The sequence below is a fragment of the Centroberyx affinis genome, unplaced genomic scaffold (genome assembly GCF_046629955.1).
Source record: "Centroberyx affinis isolate AG114_WGS23_722 - 3 ecotype Tasmania unplaced genomic scaffold, CSIRO-AGI_Caff_v1 ptg003486l_1, whole genome shotgun sequence".
Classification (NCBI taxonomy): Eukaryota; Metazoa; Chordata; class Actinopteri; order Beryciformes; family Berycidae; genus Centroberyx; species Centroberyx affinis.
The window spans coordinates 2,501-19,715 of NW_027281443.1; the positions used below are offsets into that span (position 1 = coordinate 2,501).

Below are 17,215 nucleotides of genomic sequence, written 5' to 3' on the forward strand. Positions count from 1 at the left end.
CACACACACATCAGTTCTGTGTGTGTGTGTGTGTGTGTGCTGTTACCATGTGGACCCAGAGACTCCCCCCAGGTAGAGCAGGGAGTCCAGCAGACCTTCTTCTTTCATCTGGTAGAGGGAACCGACCAGAGACACCGCTGCCCTCTGACCCCCTCCTGATGCCAACAGGGCGATGTGGGGAACCGAGTCCTGAGAGAGAGAGAGAGAGAGAAAGAGAGAGAGAGAGAGAGGTAGGTTAATCTTTTTCAGGCATCTCTCTTCTTCCAGCCTAGTCACAGCCTCGCAAGCCGGATGAGGCTACAACTCTGGTTTTTATGTATTTAGACATTATTTGCATACAGCCAATTCTTCGAAGGACTTCCATGATGGCACCGGCCCGTGGGAGCTAGGACATTTGTGACACAACTGCAAAGCCTCTATGACCTTTATATATCATTTATGCCCTGGTTTGTGTAGGTGCTAAAGCCCGGGAGCCAGTCCAGAGTCTGTGGAGCTGCAGTCAAAGAGCCAGAAGATGTGATGTGAACACAGACTGTAACAGCAGATGGACGTAGTGAGAGTGACGTCACCCACTGGCTTCTGAAGGGCCGCTTTGAAGCCTGCAGACTGTGTTTACGGTCGCCGCCATGTTGACATTTTTTGGAGCCGGAGCAGCCAAAGAGAGGCCGAGGGTCGTCTGCAGGGCCACAGCTCCGCCTGTGACCGGTCAATCACTGTGGACCCATTGACTTGCATGGAGTTGAGCCGGGTTTGGAGTGCTAAACTGTTGCTTTTTTTTTTTTTTTTGTTGTTGTTGTTTTTTAAGGTTGTGCGGTTGAAATGGAGAAGCTGAGGGAAAGGCAGTGGCTGGGGTATGCATCTCAGACACTCCCTATCCTACCTCCATCCATGTTCATCCCATCCAGACTCCTACTGCCTTCACTAAAAAGAAAGACTCCCTAATCCTACCAAGAGGTCCAGTTAAACATGGACGAAACCCAGAAAGTCTACACAGGTCCCATCCATGCCCCCAAGCCAGGGTCCAGAGCCTTCCGGCCAGACTTGCAATCAGACCCCATCTAGATCGTCAGCAAACCCCACCGGATTTGATGTTTGTATAGCCCCTTATCACAAGCATGTCTCAAAGGGCTTTACTACATCATATATATCTACACACATCATATAGGGGTCCTTGAGGGGGTTCCAGGGGGTCCCCAGCAAAAAGGGGAATAATTTATTTTCACTATAATTCCATCCATAAGTAACACAATGACAGAATGTATAACTATTTTGGTCATGGGTTTCATACACTTTCTGTAATAAAACATCTAAAAGCAAAAATCTTATCAGATGGGGGACCCTGGGACAAAATCCTATCAAATGGGGGTCCGTGGTCTAATTTGTGTCAGTTTAGGGGTCCTTGACGTGAAAAAGTTTGAGAACCACTGACATAGGTTACATACTTCATATGATTTCACTAGACACTACACAAACACAGCATGTCTTTGGACTGTGGGAGGAAACACACACACACAAACATGGGGAGAACATGCAAACTCCACACAGAAAGGACCCGGAGAGATTCAAACCCACAACCTTCTTGCTGTGAGGCAATAGTACTAACCACTGAGCCACCGTGCAGCCCCTTTGACCTATGTAATCTCCCTCAGCTAGGCCAGACCCATGGAGACCACATGAGCCAAGCCTCTCATTCTATTCTCCCTATTCGCTGGGCTTAGAACACATAAACTCGGTACAACTCATAAGCCACGCCCCCTATTCCATAAAACTCGGTGTGACTCCGACAGTCTCCACGAGTCACACCCCCTATTTCTTGTGAGATCTACATAAACCCACCCCACTATTCTCTAAGATTTAGGTGTGACCCATAACCTCAATATGAGCCACACCTCTTCTTTTCTAAACTCAACAAGACTCACAAAGTCTGCATGAGACACACCACTCCTACTCCAGATTCCCTCTTCTTCCTGCTCCAAAGACCTACCACCTATTCTGTGTGTATAGGACAGTATAGGAGCATCAAATACTGTACAGGTGAAAGAAAGAAGAAAGAAAGAAAGAAAGAAAGAAAGAAAGAAAGAAAGAAAGAAAGAAAGAAAGAAAGAAAGAGAGAAAGAGAGGAGTCTTTCTTACAGCTGTACAGTTGATTCCCAGGCTGCTGAGCGACTCCTGAACTACTTCTTTCCTCTTCTGAACAAACTCTTCTTCACCCGCAGACAGAGACTGGGACTGACGGATGTGTTTCTGGAAAAAAAAAAAAAAACAACAACATGAGACATTTAACTGAATTGGAATTAAACAAGAGATAGAAACAGCAAACTATTATTTTTAGCATAAAATGGAAACTAAAAAAAGTGTGATAAAATTGTAACATCTGTTTAACTTCATCCTAGACAGAAATGGAATCATTTAACTTTGAAATATAATTTACTGTTACATATACTCTATATTCCCATCCCTGCACTTGTAATACACTTTCTGCTTAAATTTTGCAGTTTTCAGATATTCAAACAGACTTCTTCACCATGCAAACAAAACACTATCAAACAGTATGAATATTTGACTTTCCTCCCATAGGAACAATACCTAACATTACCTCTCACACATTTGAATAGAAAGGCCTATTCTAAATGTGTTCTATTCATCCTAAATCCGTGATCTAGATCTTAATGCCAATCACTTTATTCGCCAAGTACAAGTGTTCATCACGAGGCAAATTCAGGTCAGTCAGTCAGGTAACCCTTAGTGAGATGATGCGCTTCGTCAGATGGCCTCTAGAGCAGTGATTCTCAACCTTTTTCACATCAAGGACCCCTAATTTAGTCCACATTAGGGCCACGGACCCCCATTTGATGAGATTTTGTCTCTCTGAGAATATTTTTATTGTTAGATATGATTTTGTCCAGAATCCCATGACTCTCTGTATTGCAGGTAGAGAGATAACAGAGAAGCTATGATCAAAACAGTCATTCTTCTACATTCTCTGATTGTGTTAACTTCTTGTAAATGAAATAATGGTGAAGTTTAACGATTCATCATTTGCTGGGGACCCCCTGGAACCCCCTCAAGGACCCCTGGTGGTCCCCGGACCCCACGTTGAGAACCACTGCTCTAGAGGGTGTTTTTGACTGTGAGATGCAGTGTTTCCCATACAGAGGCACACAATCAAAAGTTGGTCAGTGTATATAAATGGATCTAAATGGATCTCTAATGCTCCTGATGTCACATCATGTCATGTCTGTAATGTGGATCTGTACAGACAGCAGACCAGCAGACTGAACTCAATCCACAGAGTCTCCTGGTGTAGAAAGAAAAGTGATTTAACATTCCACAGTCAGTTAACGGGGATTTGCAGACAGTAACTCGTCTTTGCTGCAATACAGACTTTAACGGTATGTGACATCATCTTGTGGTATTTCAGTAACATTAGTGGATTAGGTAATTTAACTGCCGCAGTGCTTCAGTGCAGAGAATTGAACACATGCTGTGGGTCTGTACAGGATCTGTGCTTGTTTCTTGATGACATCAGTGTAGAAACATATTGACAAACCAAAGTCACTGACAAAAAGTACATGCTGACACTTAAGTAAGTAACAACAGGAAATCGCATTTGGTGCAAGGAGACAGTAGATTACACACATCACCCTGCAAATGGAGAGTTTCGTTCCAAAATGACATTAAAAAGTGACACCCACTCTCCCATATCTACTGCTGGCATGAAAGAGAAGCACAGTATGGGTTAGCATTGAAGTTAGGAGTCATGTGCAGACATTTGCTTATATAATAGTTTGTTTTTTGAGGACAGAATCATTCATGTTTTTCAAATATTGCCTGGTGAATTTCAGGTAGCAACATTTCTCCCAAATGGAAAGGCCTATATAGCGTTTTGGACTGAAAGCCTTCGAAAACACATGCAGCCTAAAGCCAGTTCTCACCTTGGGAGCGGCTGTCTGCGTTCTCTCCATGTTGTCTGCTGCTTCTCCTAAAGATCCTGCAATCAAAACACAAACGTATACTAACACAGCTGCCCAACTCGTATTTCCACACTGCATAATTATGGGCTTTAGAGAGTTAGAGATTTGATTTGCAGTAAATGTGACAGGTAAATCCACGCTGGTATGTCAGTTATGCGTCTCTTCAGTTACATTCTTCTGACTTCTTCTGAGGATTTTAAAGTGGAAAAGTCCTGCTTTCTTCCTCTGAGGGATCGATGCACTGTGGGAGGTGCTGAGGCTGCAAAAAAATCAGTCACGCTGAAATGTACGTGGGGAGACGCAGGCACGTGCACGCAGACACACACACACACACACACATACATACACACAAACAGACATGAACGCACACATATACAGATGTGCATGGACAAAAACATGCAGTCACACAAACACACAGACATACATATACAGTATTTACGCACATTAACACATGCACTGTAAAACATGACAAGCTGTCCAGTGATTTTATCTTGTCTCCAGACCTATCAAGCTTACTTGATGATATTTTTAGTCAAATTATCTCACTGCACTGGCAGATAATCTGCTGGTTTCAGTAAATTTCACTTGATTCATGCCAATATCGCTTCAAGAAATCATCATAAAACAAATAAAACAAAAATCCTGAAACAAGAAACTTTCTCCCAGACAATTTCACATTTACCAAGAAAGTGGCCTGAAACAATTACATTATCCTGAAATAAAGTCAAATTTGTTGAAACCTGTAAAATTAAGATGAATGAAGAATCCTAAAATAAGCTTGATAAGTCTGGATACAAGATAATACTAGTTTGTCAGTTTTTGCAGTGTGTATGCACAGACAATCATCCACACGTGCAAACTTGCATGCACGCACACACACACGCGCACACACACACACGCACACACACACACACACACACACACACATTCTCTCTCCAAAAGAACCTGATGTACTTCACAGAGGAGCTTGTTGATTTCCACCATGTGTTGCTGCTGCAGCAGATGGAAGCAACACAAACCAGATGAAGAATTCAGCTTTCCAACCAGAATGTGGAAGGGAGAAAAATAAGGAAAGAAACATTACCCAGCCATTCAGGTTGAACTGAAGTGAGAAATGCCTCAGTGTTACTGAACACACACACACACACACACACACACACACACACACACACACACACACACACACACACACACACACACACACACACACACACACACGGTCCCTCTTCTCACACATACTGTCATCTTGTCCTGGGCTTGTTGCTGTCTAGTTTAGTGTAGCTAAATCTAAGCAAGGCAAAGCAAGGCAAGTTTATTTATATAGCACATTTCAGCAACAGGGCAATTCAAAGTGCAATCACAGTGCAATCACATGACCAGATGAAGACTCCATGGAATTGGTCAGAGAGCAATCAATCAATAATTGATTAGCTCAGTAGAGAGAAAGAGAGGGATAGAGATCTAGATAAGAGGAGAAGAGAAAGACACAAAGCAGACCGGAGCTGTGATGGCCGAGTGGTTAAGGCGTTGGACTCGAAATCCAATGGGGTTTCCCCGCGCAGGTTCAAACCCTGCTCACAGCGATTAATTTAGCCTTCTGTGTGTGTGTGGGGGGGAAATATGACATTATAATGATTGATATGCTATAGACAACTTTCCAATCCCCTCTGCTTTGCTGTAGCTCCTGTAAAGCATTGGCCAGGCACTGCCAGGCGTAGCGGCAACCCATGCCAAAAATATATATATGCTCAAAGAAACCAATGCTTTTTGTTTTTATAAAATTGTCCACCACACTTGGAGGAATGATGCATCTCACCACTGTGTTGCAACGTTTTCAAAATGACACTGATTGGCCCAAGGGGAGGAAAACTACTTTCTTCATTGTTTCTTCATTCATCTCTGTGTCACATGTGATGTTTCAGACACCAGTGAGCGGATTTCAACAAAACTTTGGGAAATGAAGGATCTCACCACTGTGCTCCAGCAATTTCATTTTTTTTTTAAATGTCAGAACAAGGCAATGTACTTGTTATTGATTGTCTCAAGGGCGGACTGCATCATTCATCATGGGCGACATGTTTACTGCTTTGACTTTCTTTGGTTTGACCACAAGAGATGTCAGCTGTGAAGAGGGTGGAGACATGGCCGTCCTTTGTACCCACAACTCATGCTCTGAATGCAGAAGGAGGAGTGGCGTAATAGTCACAAGGAAGTTGGCAGTCTACCAATCAGCTTAGCCAGTCTTTGTTCTAATCCATTCTGTTAAATTCCAAGGGAAAATTGTTAAAACCCACACACTAGCTGCTGCCTTTTCACCATTTATAGTATCAAAATCAGCTCATGGTTTGAGCCAGAATGATACCTGATCTAGACTGATTTTGAATATAAATACTGGTATTTTTGGCTGATAATAAATGGTGAAAAGGCAGCTCATAGTCTGTGGAATTTATCATTTTTCCCCTTGATCTTCACTCAGCAGGATTTGCTGGGTCCCTGCTCTGTTCAGTCTGTCACTCACAGCTCCAGGACGTCCCAAACAGCAGCACATCTCACTATCTGCTCATCCCACACTGGAAGCCCTTCATTTTTTTTATCAAGGGTCCATTACTACCAGACAATACTGTACTGAGCATGCTCTGTACTCCATGTGTTTGTGTGTCATTCTTTGTTCCATAAACAACTCCAAGAGAGTATCTTCCAGAGGGAAAACAACGGAGAGCCGTTCCTCCACTGATAAGCAGACAGTTAGAAGCTCATGCTGGCATATCTTCATACAGGATCATATCTACAGATTTGTCCTGCTCATACTGGATGTTTGGGACCGTCTGGGACTTCTTGAGCCACAATATTTAAGACCAAGCCTCCTGTCCTAAGATAAATTCTCATAAATCAGAAAAAGCCTCTTGCTGAAACTACGACTTCCAATTGGAAAACAGAAGCTTATGGATCTCAAAGCGGGGTGTGGATTGCCTTTCAGCTGGTGTCTGTAATAATAAAGAACAAGTTGTGTAATTGCATGAGATTGAATTGACTTACATCTATGCTGGCTTTGACCCTTGCACTCCTTTGTAACTATAGGAACATAATAGGACCACAATCTTATTAACGTTAGCTCCTGATGAGAACAAAGAATCCATACTCTGCTGTTGTCAGTTTGGCACACAACAACAAGTTGGCATCTAGATGCTTGCTTGAAAATAATACAATAAGCAAATCAACAGATTTCCTCTTGTTGGGATTTTCTTGTGTTTTTTTCCCTGCTAGGTAGAGTCCAAGCTGTAACCAGGAAGCAGCATAGTTTAGCATAGTTTAGGGAATCTAGAGAGCTGGTTCTTAACTCTTTCTACTCTATCTGTCAAACTCTACTCTGTCAGAGGAAGCTCCTTGCAGCAGTTGGTGTGGTTACTGTGTGGAGCTTGTGAAACTGTGATGGGCAAACCGTCTCATTTGTGATTACTACAGCAGAGTAAAATATAGCTAATATCATGATTCATTTTTCTGTCACTTTTTTTATATTGCAATATATTGAATTTGGATATATCGTCCCACCCCTAGTATTTAAGCAATAAGTATACTTTACCGCTGAGGGAATGTTGCCTGAAAAGATCAACCGATTAGAACCTTAATCGATGGATAACAGCAGGCTACTTACAAAATGACTTTAGATGCAGGAAAGAAAACTTAATTTACGTTTGCTCAAGCAGTAAAGCACTAAATGCCAAATAAAGGTTACAGAAATTTAACATTAACAAATAGTAATTTGTTAGAGAAAGAGAGAAAAGTTTCCCACCTTGTCCAGCTCTCTAGCAGAATGAAAAGGGTCCAGGAGGAGTGAAGCCAAAAGTCGGTTCAAAGGCAATTTGTATTTGAGCAAAGATTTCTTCCTCTTCCAGAAACTCCAAAAACAAAATCAACCAATCATCAGTTTGAAAGTTAAGTTTCATCCAGTAAAATCAAAGTAGGTTTTTTTTGTTGTTTTACTAATGACAAAATTGCTCATCCTGTTTCGGATGAAGTTCCTATCGCTGACCACAGCTTTCTGCAATCAGTACCAGTCCCCCGGCCACCATCAGGTTTAGAGAAGTAACTCCTCTAACTTCCCTTTCACTGATAGATCCTGAAGACTGACAATAATTAATTCATCAGTACTCAGTTAACACTTCCCCAGTTGTCATGGTTACAGTCAGTCAACAAGCTATAGGGCGTTACTCTCACTCTCAGACTTCCATACAGATTTAATCGACCCATCACACTAATACAAAGTGACAAGTTAATATGATTGTTTTAACTTCTTCATAGTTACACAGTATAGTTACACAACACAATACATATTCAGTTATAATTCCTATTTATTCCCTAAAGTACTGTAGTTTGAGTACTTTGAAATGCAAAAGTTATGCCTCCAAAAGTGTCTTGATACATTTTTTGTGATATTTTTTTTTAACTCCAGCCAAATACAAATTACAAAATACATTTGAAATACATTTAATTAACATACTGCCCAGCTCTGATTTATACTGAGCGACTGTAGCTCACTGAGCAGAAAACTACAGGGTCGAAGTGACTGGGTGTCCGCAGCCAAAAGCTATTTATTGTACTACTGGGTTCTTATAGCCAAAAGTCTATTTTCAATACTCAGTGCCAATCGGTGGATACATTCGAACAGTTAATCTCCAAAATGCTATTTTGGAAACAAATTGCTACCTGAAGTTCATCATTTAACATCTTTACACCATACAGGATCCATGGGGAACATGGGACAGTGGCACTCCAAAAATCCGTAAAGGCATAAAGGCTTTATGCCGAAATGCAATTAGCCTGTTGAAGACAAAATGAAAGAAAAAAAAAAAAGGTAAAAAGGTAAACTGAGACTAAGGGCCCTATTTAAACGATCCATGGCGCATGGTCTAAAGCGCATGGCGCAAGTGCATTTAGGACGTGTCCAAACCCAAATTGCTGGTTAAACGACGCACAATGTGGGCGCAAAGATGGGCGCAATACATTTGCTATTTAAGCAACGTGGACACTGGGCGTGAAAATGACAACTGCGTCGGTCAGAAACTAGCAATGACACTTGCGCTGTGCTTTGCGTCTTGCTGTTTTCTGGATTTTTGGAGTGCCGCTGTCCCGTGTTCCTCATGGTTTTCCTCATGTTTTAGTGATAGCAAAAAGCCAAAAGGGCCACAAGAGAAAGCTGCTCTACATTTAAAACCTGCAGGATCCAGTCAGTAAACACATGATCATTCTGTCAACTCCGGGCTTCAGTTATCTAATATTTTTTTTAAAAACTGCTATAACAGGTTTCAATTTTGTGCCATCAGTCGTTTTGAAAAATGTTTATGAGAAAGACACTTTATCCAACTAAGACAATTTACTAAACAAATGAAAATCTGGCAGCTTGTTCCAATGCAAGAGGAGTGAATTTTCATCTTTATGTGCTGAGTGTAGGCACACACACGCCTACACTCAGCACCGGCCACTTTGTACAAATTACTACAAAAACTGCTGCTACTACTCATCCTGTGGATGACTTATTATTACTTGCACATCCTTTTATGACTACTTGCACTACTCTGTTATTATTGCAGTTTTTTTGTTCTTGATCTGTGCCTTGTTATTGTCCTCCCAGACCCCCAGCTTAACTTATAATTATTTAAAGTCCTTTTTTAGTATCTTTTTATCCTAGTATTTTTTATACCCTTGTTGTTTTGTTTTGTACTTGTATTTGCCTGCACCGTGATCTGAGAGAAACGGCATTTCGATCCTCTGTATGTCCTGTACATATGGCAGAATTGACAATAAAGTTGACTTTGACTTTGACTTTATCTTGACATTGTTTACAGCAGACTAACTGTGCTGATAACAGCAGGGTTAAAGAGATCCGATGGGCCTTCAGATGTGCATGCTGTACTGTGGGAAGATGTGTGTCCAGTGTTCTGTTTGTTCTATTATGATTTGATAGCACATGTGATGTGAACGTACTGATGCGTCTATCTATTTTATGTCACTCATGAATGTGTGTGATAGCTGGATATAAAAAGGCCGGGAGCTTGCTATTCCACAGAAAACGCCCTGAGAAGAACTCCTGAGAAGACCAAATCCTCGGCTCTGTGGATTCCTTCGCCTGCTATTTCCTCTTGCAATATTCAAACCTCTCCAGCCTCCGCAGCCATGCAGCGTGGAAGTGCCAGCTGGGTCGCCGGGCTGCTCTGTGTTTGTGTTTTGGTGCCGGGAGCTTCGGGGCGACCTGTGGACGACGAGTCAGCGGTCACTCCTGAGCTGGAGGGGGCGTCGACAAGCGCCCCGAAGACGGAGAGGAGGCCGACAGCCGCCCCCGAGGTGAAGAGGGCCTCGACAGCCGCTCCCCAGGTGAGAGACGCACGGTCGAGTCGATGACGGGTTCAGAAACCTTTCTTCAGTCCAGAATCCAAATTGAGAAAATGTAGGTCTTGTTGTGGGACCCAGCAGAAACTGGTCTATGACCCGTTACAGGGCCTGATGCTGTTAAAAATCCATTATTTAGACAGTTTTTGTTTGTTTGTATTTTGTTTCCAAGAGCTCATTTAGATGCAGGATGGGGTGTATGATCAAAAACTCTGTATAAAACCAGTATGGGAAAAGCACCTTGTGTCTTAAAAAAAAGTTAAAAAAAAACAACAACAACAAAAAAACGTGTTATTCTCTGATTGGGAGCCATGCATTTTTTTTTTAATTATCTGGTTTCATTGGTGTCATAAAATCTTTACATAAAAACAAGCAGTTAGCTATAAAAAATGGAAGAGAAAGAAAAACAAAATCATCAAAATTGGTGTTCAAAGGTTTCATGCAAAAACTGATTATCAGTTACTCTAATAATAACTTGTTTAGAGTCAATAACTGTGTTTAGAGCCAGCTTTATCAAACTGTATAAATTCTAGCTGTGTCAAATTGTTTGTGTGAAGCATGCATATTTAAAAAAAAAGATTTTGTATCAGGACAATTTTGCCTACTTAACATAAACATAAACATAGAAAATGCAAACATCTCTCGAGTTATGGTACAATAGAAACCTTAGCTGATAGTTTTAATATTATACAGTGTTCAACAATTCTGATTTTCCCAGTACATTAACAACTTATAAACATCTCCTATGTGTGTGTGTTGCAGCAGTATGTGCGTAGGTCCCAGTCTCTGTCTGCTGGAGAACGGGAGTTTGTCCTAAAGAGGAAACAAACAGTTCTGGAGTCACTGAGCAGGCTGGGAATCAACAGCACACTGGTACAGTATGAAGGAGGAAGCTTCAATACTGCATGTCAAGAATCAATGTTTTCTGTCTTTCTTTCTCTCTCTCTCTCTTTCTTTCTCTTTCTTTCTTGTTTTTACACCTTCACATGTTTCCTCTATATATTCTACCAAACTTTTCCCCAGTTTTTATACATTAATATCTGGCACGCTTTCCTCCTAGTAGAACATGACCGTTATCATACAAACAGTAAACTCTGTCTGTTTTTAAAGGTGCTACATGGAACGAATCATTGCCACATTCATTCTGAAAAATGTGTATATTTACCGTAAACAAACAAGCCTCTACCGGCCTCTACTCTGCATTTTAGCTTGTGTTGCTTTACGGCACAAAACAGGAAAAGGGTTCTGTTCTTCCACAGCAAACGGAGCTAAAGCTTTCAGAGTTTCTGGCAGCAGGTGGTGGAAGGAGGGAAAGGGAGATGGAAAAAAATATTATTAATAATTATATTAATTATAAGGTATTTCATGTAATTGTGATTACATAGTGATGTTTAAAAATGCTACAAGTAGCACCTTTAATGTTGGTATTGATCCATTTTTGCATTTGTCTTACTCACTTTCTCCTGTTTATTCCCTTTGCTGTTACATCTCTTTCTCCCATTTCTCTCTCTCTCTCGCTCTCTCTCTCCCTCTCTCTCTCTCTCTCTCAGGACTCGGTTCCCCACATCGCCCTGTTGGGGTCAGGAGGGGGTCAGAGGGCAGCGGTGGCTCTGATTGGTTCACTTTACCAGATGAGAGAAGAAGGTCTGCTGGACTCCCTGCTCTACCTGGGGGGAGTCTCTGGGTCCACATGGTAACAGCACACCGGCACACACACATCACACACACACACACACGTGTGTGTGTGTGTGTGTGTGTGTGTGTGCCAATTGTTTAGAAGCACGAGGGTCACGATTCATTGAATTGAGAACTTGGGTATCCACTGATCATGAATTCCAAAATGACAAAGTCACCTCATTCATAATAACTACAATACCAAGAAACTTTACTTGTATAGCAATTTTCTAAAAACACCTGAGCAATCAATCGATAATTGATTGGATCAGTGGAGAGAAAGAGAGGGATAGAGATCTAGATAAGAGGAGAATAGAAAGAAAGAAAGCAGACCGGAGCTGTGATGGCCGAGTGGTTAAGGCGTTGGACTTGAAATCCAATGGGGTTTCCCCGCGCAGGTTCAAATCCTGCTCACAGCGATGAGATGAACAACTTCATCTAGTTTGACCTTCTGTTGGTGACTGATATGCTATAGAGAGACAACTACAGACAGACAGAATAGAAAGCACAAGATTTAAAACAGGATAAACAATTACATGAAGACCAGTCTTGACAAGTGATTTAAAAGAAGATGCTCACTTTGCTGGTCTAAAGTGCATTTTATACTTTAATGAAAATAGCATCTCCCTCCCTCCTCTCTCTCTCTCTCTCTCCCTCTCTGTCTCTGTCCCCCCCCCCCCCCCCCCTCTCTGTCAGGTCCATGGCCTCTCTGTACAGTGACCCCAGGTGGAGCGCTGACCTGGACGGGGCGGTGTCCCGGCTCTCGGGTCCTGGGGTGGGGCTGGACGAGGCTCTGGCCTGGCTGGGCGAGCGAGCGGAGGAGGAGAACTTCTCTCTCACCGACATCTGGGGACTCATCACCGCCGCCGGGATCATGAACCAGGTGACAAGGGAAGACGTGGGTAGCGAGTCGGTGCCTTGCTCAAGGACAGACTGCCCACTCACTATATCAACAAACTGATAGTGGCTCTTTATTGGTGTGTGATTCTCCATTAGGCGGGGTTTTAATTTAGAGTATGAGGTTAAAATGGATCATTTCTAACATGATAACTTCTGTCTTTATAATGGATTAGGGGAAAATGCATGCTAACTTGGTATCATATGTCATATATTAAGATGTGACTTTTTTGTGGTAAAAGTTCAGTTTTAATTGCTATTAGCGTTGCAGTTTGCCTTTCCATGTTCCAAAGAAACCATTAACATAACTTGGGACTTAGCTAATGCTAATGCTAACTACTGCGGCCGTGTTAGCATTGTTGCTATATATTAGCCGTTAGCTTTTGTGCATAGTATTCTACAACGACAGCATTTTATCCCAAGTATCAGTATCAGTAACAGTATTGTGAGTGTTTCTGTGGACAGTTTTATCCCAGCAGCCTACAGTGTCAGGAGTGTTTACTGATCAATAAGCTAACGCTTGTTTGTCGTCTGACGTCATTAAAAGTGCGATGGCAGTAAAATCGACAGAGTGACGTTTCGAATGTGATGTCATGTGATGACATCACCTGGCAGCAAAGATCAGCCAATAGCAGATGACAATTTCAGCAGAATGCTTTTTGCCATCAGATGTCAGGCTTTACACAGATTTGGGTTTGGGGTTTAGTTCCTCTTTAACGAAATTGGACAGAAGGACAAAAAATGAAATGTGATTAAATATGAAAATGAATACATTTATTAATTGTTTTTGGCATTTATTATTCTTTGCGCGCTATTGGCGCTATTTGTATAAAAAGAAAAAACAATGATCGTTGCCACAATTCTGGTCAGAAATCAGATAGAATCATACATGGATTTAATCAAAATATCAACGAGCGGATGTGTGTCTTCTTCTCAGGTGGACCTTCGTCAACTGTCTGAGGATTTGGACAGAAACGGCACCAACCCTTATCCCATCTACAGCGCAATAGACCAGAACTGCCAGCAGTCTGGGCCTGTGAAAGGTATTAAAACACACAAACACACACAAATCAGTATTCTTGAAGCAGCAACTGGCTGGTTCGCCTAAAAGGGCTTCCATAAAAAATTTGACAGTGTTGTCTGTATTACTGAACTTCAATTCTCTCTGAGTTCATCTCTCTCTGCATCTTTCTGTCTGTGATGCGCGGCTGGGTGAGAGAGCTGGTGAATTTTTAAGGTGTTTTTTTTATGTGAGATGTTCCATCATCTCTCTCTCTCTCTCTCTCTCTCTCTCTCTCTCTCTCTCTCTCTCTCTCTCTCTCTGTCTCTCTGTCTCTCTCTCTGTCTCTCTCTCCCTCTCTCAGGTAAATGGTTTGAGATGACTCCTCATGAGGCTGGCTTCACAGACTTGGGTCTCTTTGTTAACACTTCTCGTCTGGGCAGCAGATTTGGTGAAGCGGAGACGGAGGACGGAGGGCTGCAGATGGACATGGTCAAGCTTCAAGGTTTCGTCTGGCTCTTGATGACTCACACTGCAAAAACAGACTTGTCAAGTTATTTTATCTTGTATCCAGACTTATCAGGCTTTAGGATTTTTTTTTGTGAAATCATCTTATTGCACTTTTCAGGATAATACTCATCTCAGGACATTTTCTTGGTAAAAGTGAAATTGTCTTGGAGAAAGTTTCTTGTTTCCAGATTTTCTTCATTGTTTTATGATGCTCTCTTGAAAGAAGTCATGTTGGCATGAATCAAGTGAAATTTATTGAAACCAGCAAGATTATCTGCCAGTGCAGTGAGAGAATTTGACTAAAAATATCAGGAAATAAGCTGGAAACAAGACAACTTGCCATTTTTTGCAGTGCAGCAGGATAAGATGTGTAGGCTACTCCAAAATCCCACTTGTGACATTTGTTGACCCCCCCCCCCCCACACACACACACACACACACACACACACACACACACACCCCACCCCATCTCCCATGTTTCCTATCTCTCTCCACCGCACCCCATCTAAAAGAAAAAAGGGGCAGAGAAAGCATAAAATCATCTTGAAAACAAAGGAATATTAACCTGTGGAACAGATCAGAGAGCATGGCTGTGGATTATTTATGGAACAGGAAAAAAAACATATTTCTAATATTGAGCACAGTTCTCCAGCTGGGAGTCTTCTTGAGGTGTGAGTGAGTTTTGGAAGTGAGATTAGATGGCGATGCACATGAGTTCAATTGCTAGATTGCCACCTGAGGAAGAGCGAATCCACAACATCTCGCCTCCACAGCCTCTGCATGAAATATCATCTTTGCAACTGTTTGCTTGAATGTTTGTGTTTTGCATTAGAAGTGATTCTTCTCACCTTCTTTTTCTACTACTTTGCATTGGGAAACTTTTGTCGTTCTCCACACCCGTCACAGGGATACCAGAGTTGGACTAGTTGGTTAAACTCACTTATTTTTAGAGATACTCTGATTTGGCCAATTCAAGTGCGTGCTTGACTATCAAGCAACTATCAGGCTGGAAGCCACCGGATTCATGGCTTTGAGACTGTTAAGGCACTCACTGTGAAAGGAGTGTGTTTTGAGCAGGAATGACATTTGTTGTGTGTGTGTGTGTGTGTGTGTTGTTGTTGTTCCATGCAGGTGTTATGGGCAGTGTATTAGCAGATGAACAGAGCCTGGTGAACAGTATGCCTGATTGGCTGAGAGGTAAAACAAATATATTTCTTTGTCTCTTAATGGACAAATGTAGAAGAACAGTGAAGATGTCTGAATCTGTGTACCTCAGTAGTAGGTAAGCCTGACCGTGTCTGTGTGTGTGCGTGTGTGTGTGTGTGTGTAGGTTTGGTGGGTACTACAGTTACTGATGAAAACAACCTAATGGATTTGATCATTCTCTGGACTGAAGGTAATAAAGTTTATAATGAAATTTGTTTGTAATACTAACAAGTCTCGAAAATGTTTAATGGTGCATGATATACTGTGTGTGTGTGTGTGTGCACGCATGTGTGTTTATATTGTTGTGCTCCAGCTCCAGCGCAGGTTCACAGTTTCTGGGACGTCTTGGACCTGTACATGCGCGGGTACCACACTCTGGATAAGCTGGTGGACCTGATCAGAAACAACATGGAGGATCCCACCGCTCTGTCTGAGCTGGACGACCTGCAGAAGACACTGAGAGGTACCGGTGGCAGGGGCAGGGGGTAAGGGTCAGGGGTCATTCATGAACTGAACTGAGAATACATGGTGAACTCCAGTTCAGTTCCTGGAGTGTGAATGTGAAATTCTCCCAGCTGTAAGGAAACAGAATGTGAAATTAACTGGAATGAATTGAATCCGATAAAAGTTGAATTGGATTTGCTGAGTTCATTCATGAATTGACCCAAACCCCGGCTGCTGGTAGCGATGTTGATGATGATGATGACGACAATGATGATGATGATAATAATATTAACTTTATTTGTATAGCACTTTTCTAAAAGCAGAGTTTACAAAGTGCTTTACATACAATAAAAAACCCCAAAAATCAATGATGCAGAATTTCACATGATCAAATAAATAAAACAGTTGACTAATAAACATAAATAAATAAAAAATAACAAAAAAAGGAATAAAAGGTAATACAGGGGATAAATGGATACAACTAGAAAACGAACAGACATGCAGCTAAACACAGATGTGATGATGATGATGAGGAGGAGGAGGATGACGATAAGGATGAGGACCATGACTTAAAATAACAACAACGATCAACAATCATCGAACGCTCTACCCGTTCCTATTTTCCAGAAAATCTGAACCTCAACCCTTTTGCGACATTTGGAAAGAAAAGCCCGGAGGAAAGAAAGAAGATATTTGAGCGGTGGAGTCAGGAGATGCTGAAGCCCATCGAGACCTGGAGCCAGAGTCTGGAGGAAGGACCGTACAAAGACTACGGTCAGTGTCAGCGCCGTTACGTTAAGTACTACAGCATTTTAAAGTTTTGTTGTGTTTTTAAAGCAATGGTCAGGATGGTATCATATGGTATCATAAGTATTCTTTTTACTGAATAATCAGTTCCTTTACATTGTTTTGTTTTTTTACAGAATAGTCGGTAACACTTTACAATAAGGGTACATTAATTAAGGGTTAGTTAATGCTTAATAAGCATTAACTAACCCTTAATTAACAGTTAACTTATGTGTCTGGTAATCATTTACTAATGGTGTTCATGTTAACTAAGGTATTCATTTATATTTAATAGTCATCTTTATAAACTATTAAATAATGTATAAATTAATACCTTAGT

At 41.6% G+C, this 17,215-nt stretch overlaps 2 protein-coding genes and 2 non-coding genes across 4 annotated transcripts in view; 3 read left to right on the plus strand and 1 right to left on the minus strand.

Moving 5' to 3' along the window:
- Positions 1-4,109, minus strand: part of LOC139661245 (cytosolic phospholipase A2 zeta-like) — a gene marked incomplete at its 3' end in the record, with an annotated part of 6,489 nt that extends 2,380 nt beyond the window's left edge. The window contains exons 1-3 of the mRNA XM_071539667.1: positions 3,936-4,109; positions 2,134-2,244; positions 47-189 (exon numbers count right to left, since the gene is read on the minus strand). Coding sequence (XP_071395768.1) covers positions 47-189; positions 2,134-2,244; positions 3,936-4,052 — 371 coding nt within the window. The remainder of the gene's footprint in view (positions 1-46; positions 190-2,133; positions 2,245-3,935) is intronic.
- Positions 4,110-5,475: 1,366 nt separating this feature from the next.
- Positions 5,476-5,557, plus strand: trnas-cga (transfer RNA serine (anticodon CGA)). Its single transcript has one exon. It is a non-coding gene; the product is annotated as a tRNA-Ser (tRNA).
- A 4,588-nt stretch (positions 5,558-10,145) lies between these two features.
- Positions 10,146-16,863, plus strand: LOC139661244 (cytosolic phospholipase A2 gamma-like; the record flags this gene model as incomplete). The annotated part of the gene is made up of 9 exons (XM_071539666.1): positions 10,146-10,343; positions 11,121-11,231; positions 11,909-12,051; positions 12,729-12,915; positions 13,867-13,972; positions 14,294-14,434; positions 15,571-15,636; positions 15,959-16,108; positions 16,717-16,863. Coding segments are annotated over exons 1-9 (1,249 nt in total), but the record flags the coding sequence as incomplete, so codon positions are not given.
- On the plus strand, positions 12,370-12,451 carry trnas-uga (transfer RNA serine (anticodon UGA)). Its single transcript has one exon. It is a non-coding gene; the product is annotated as a tRNA-Ser (tRNA).
- Positions 16,864-17,215: the final 352 nt, after the last annotated feature.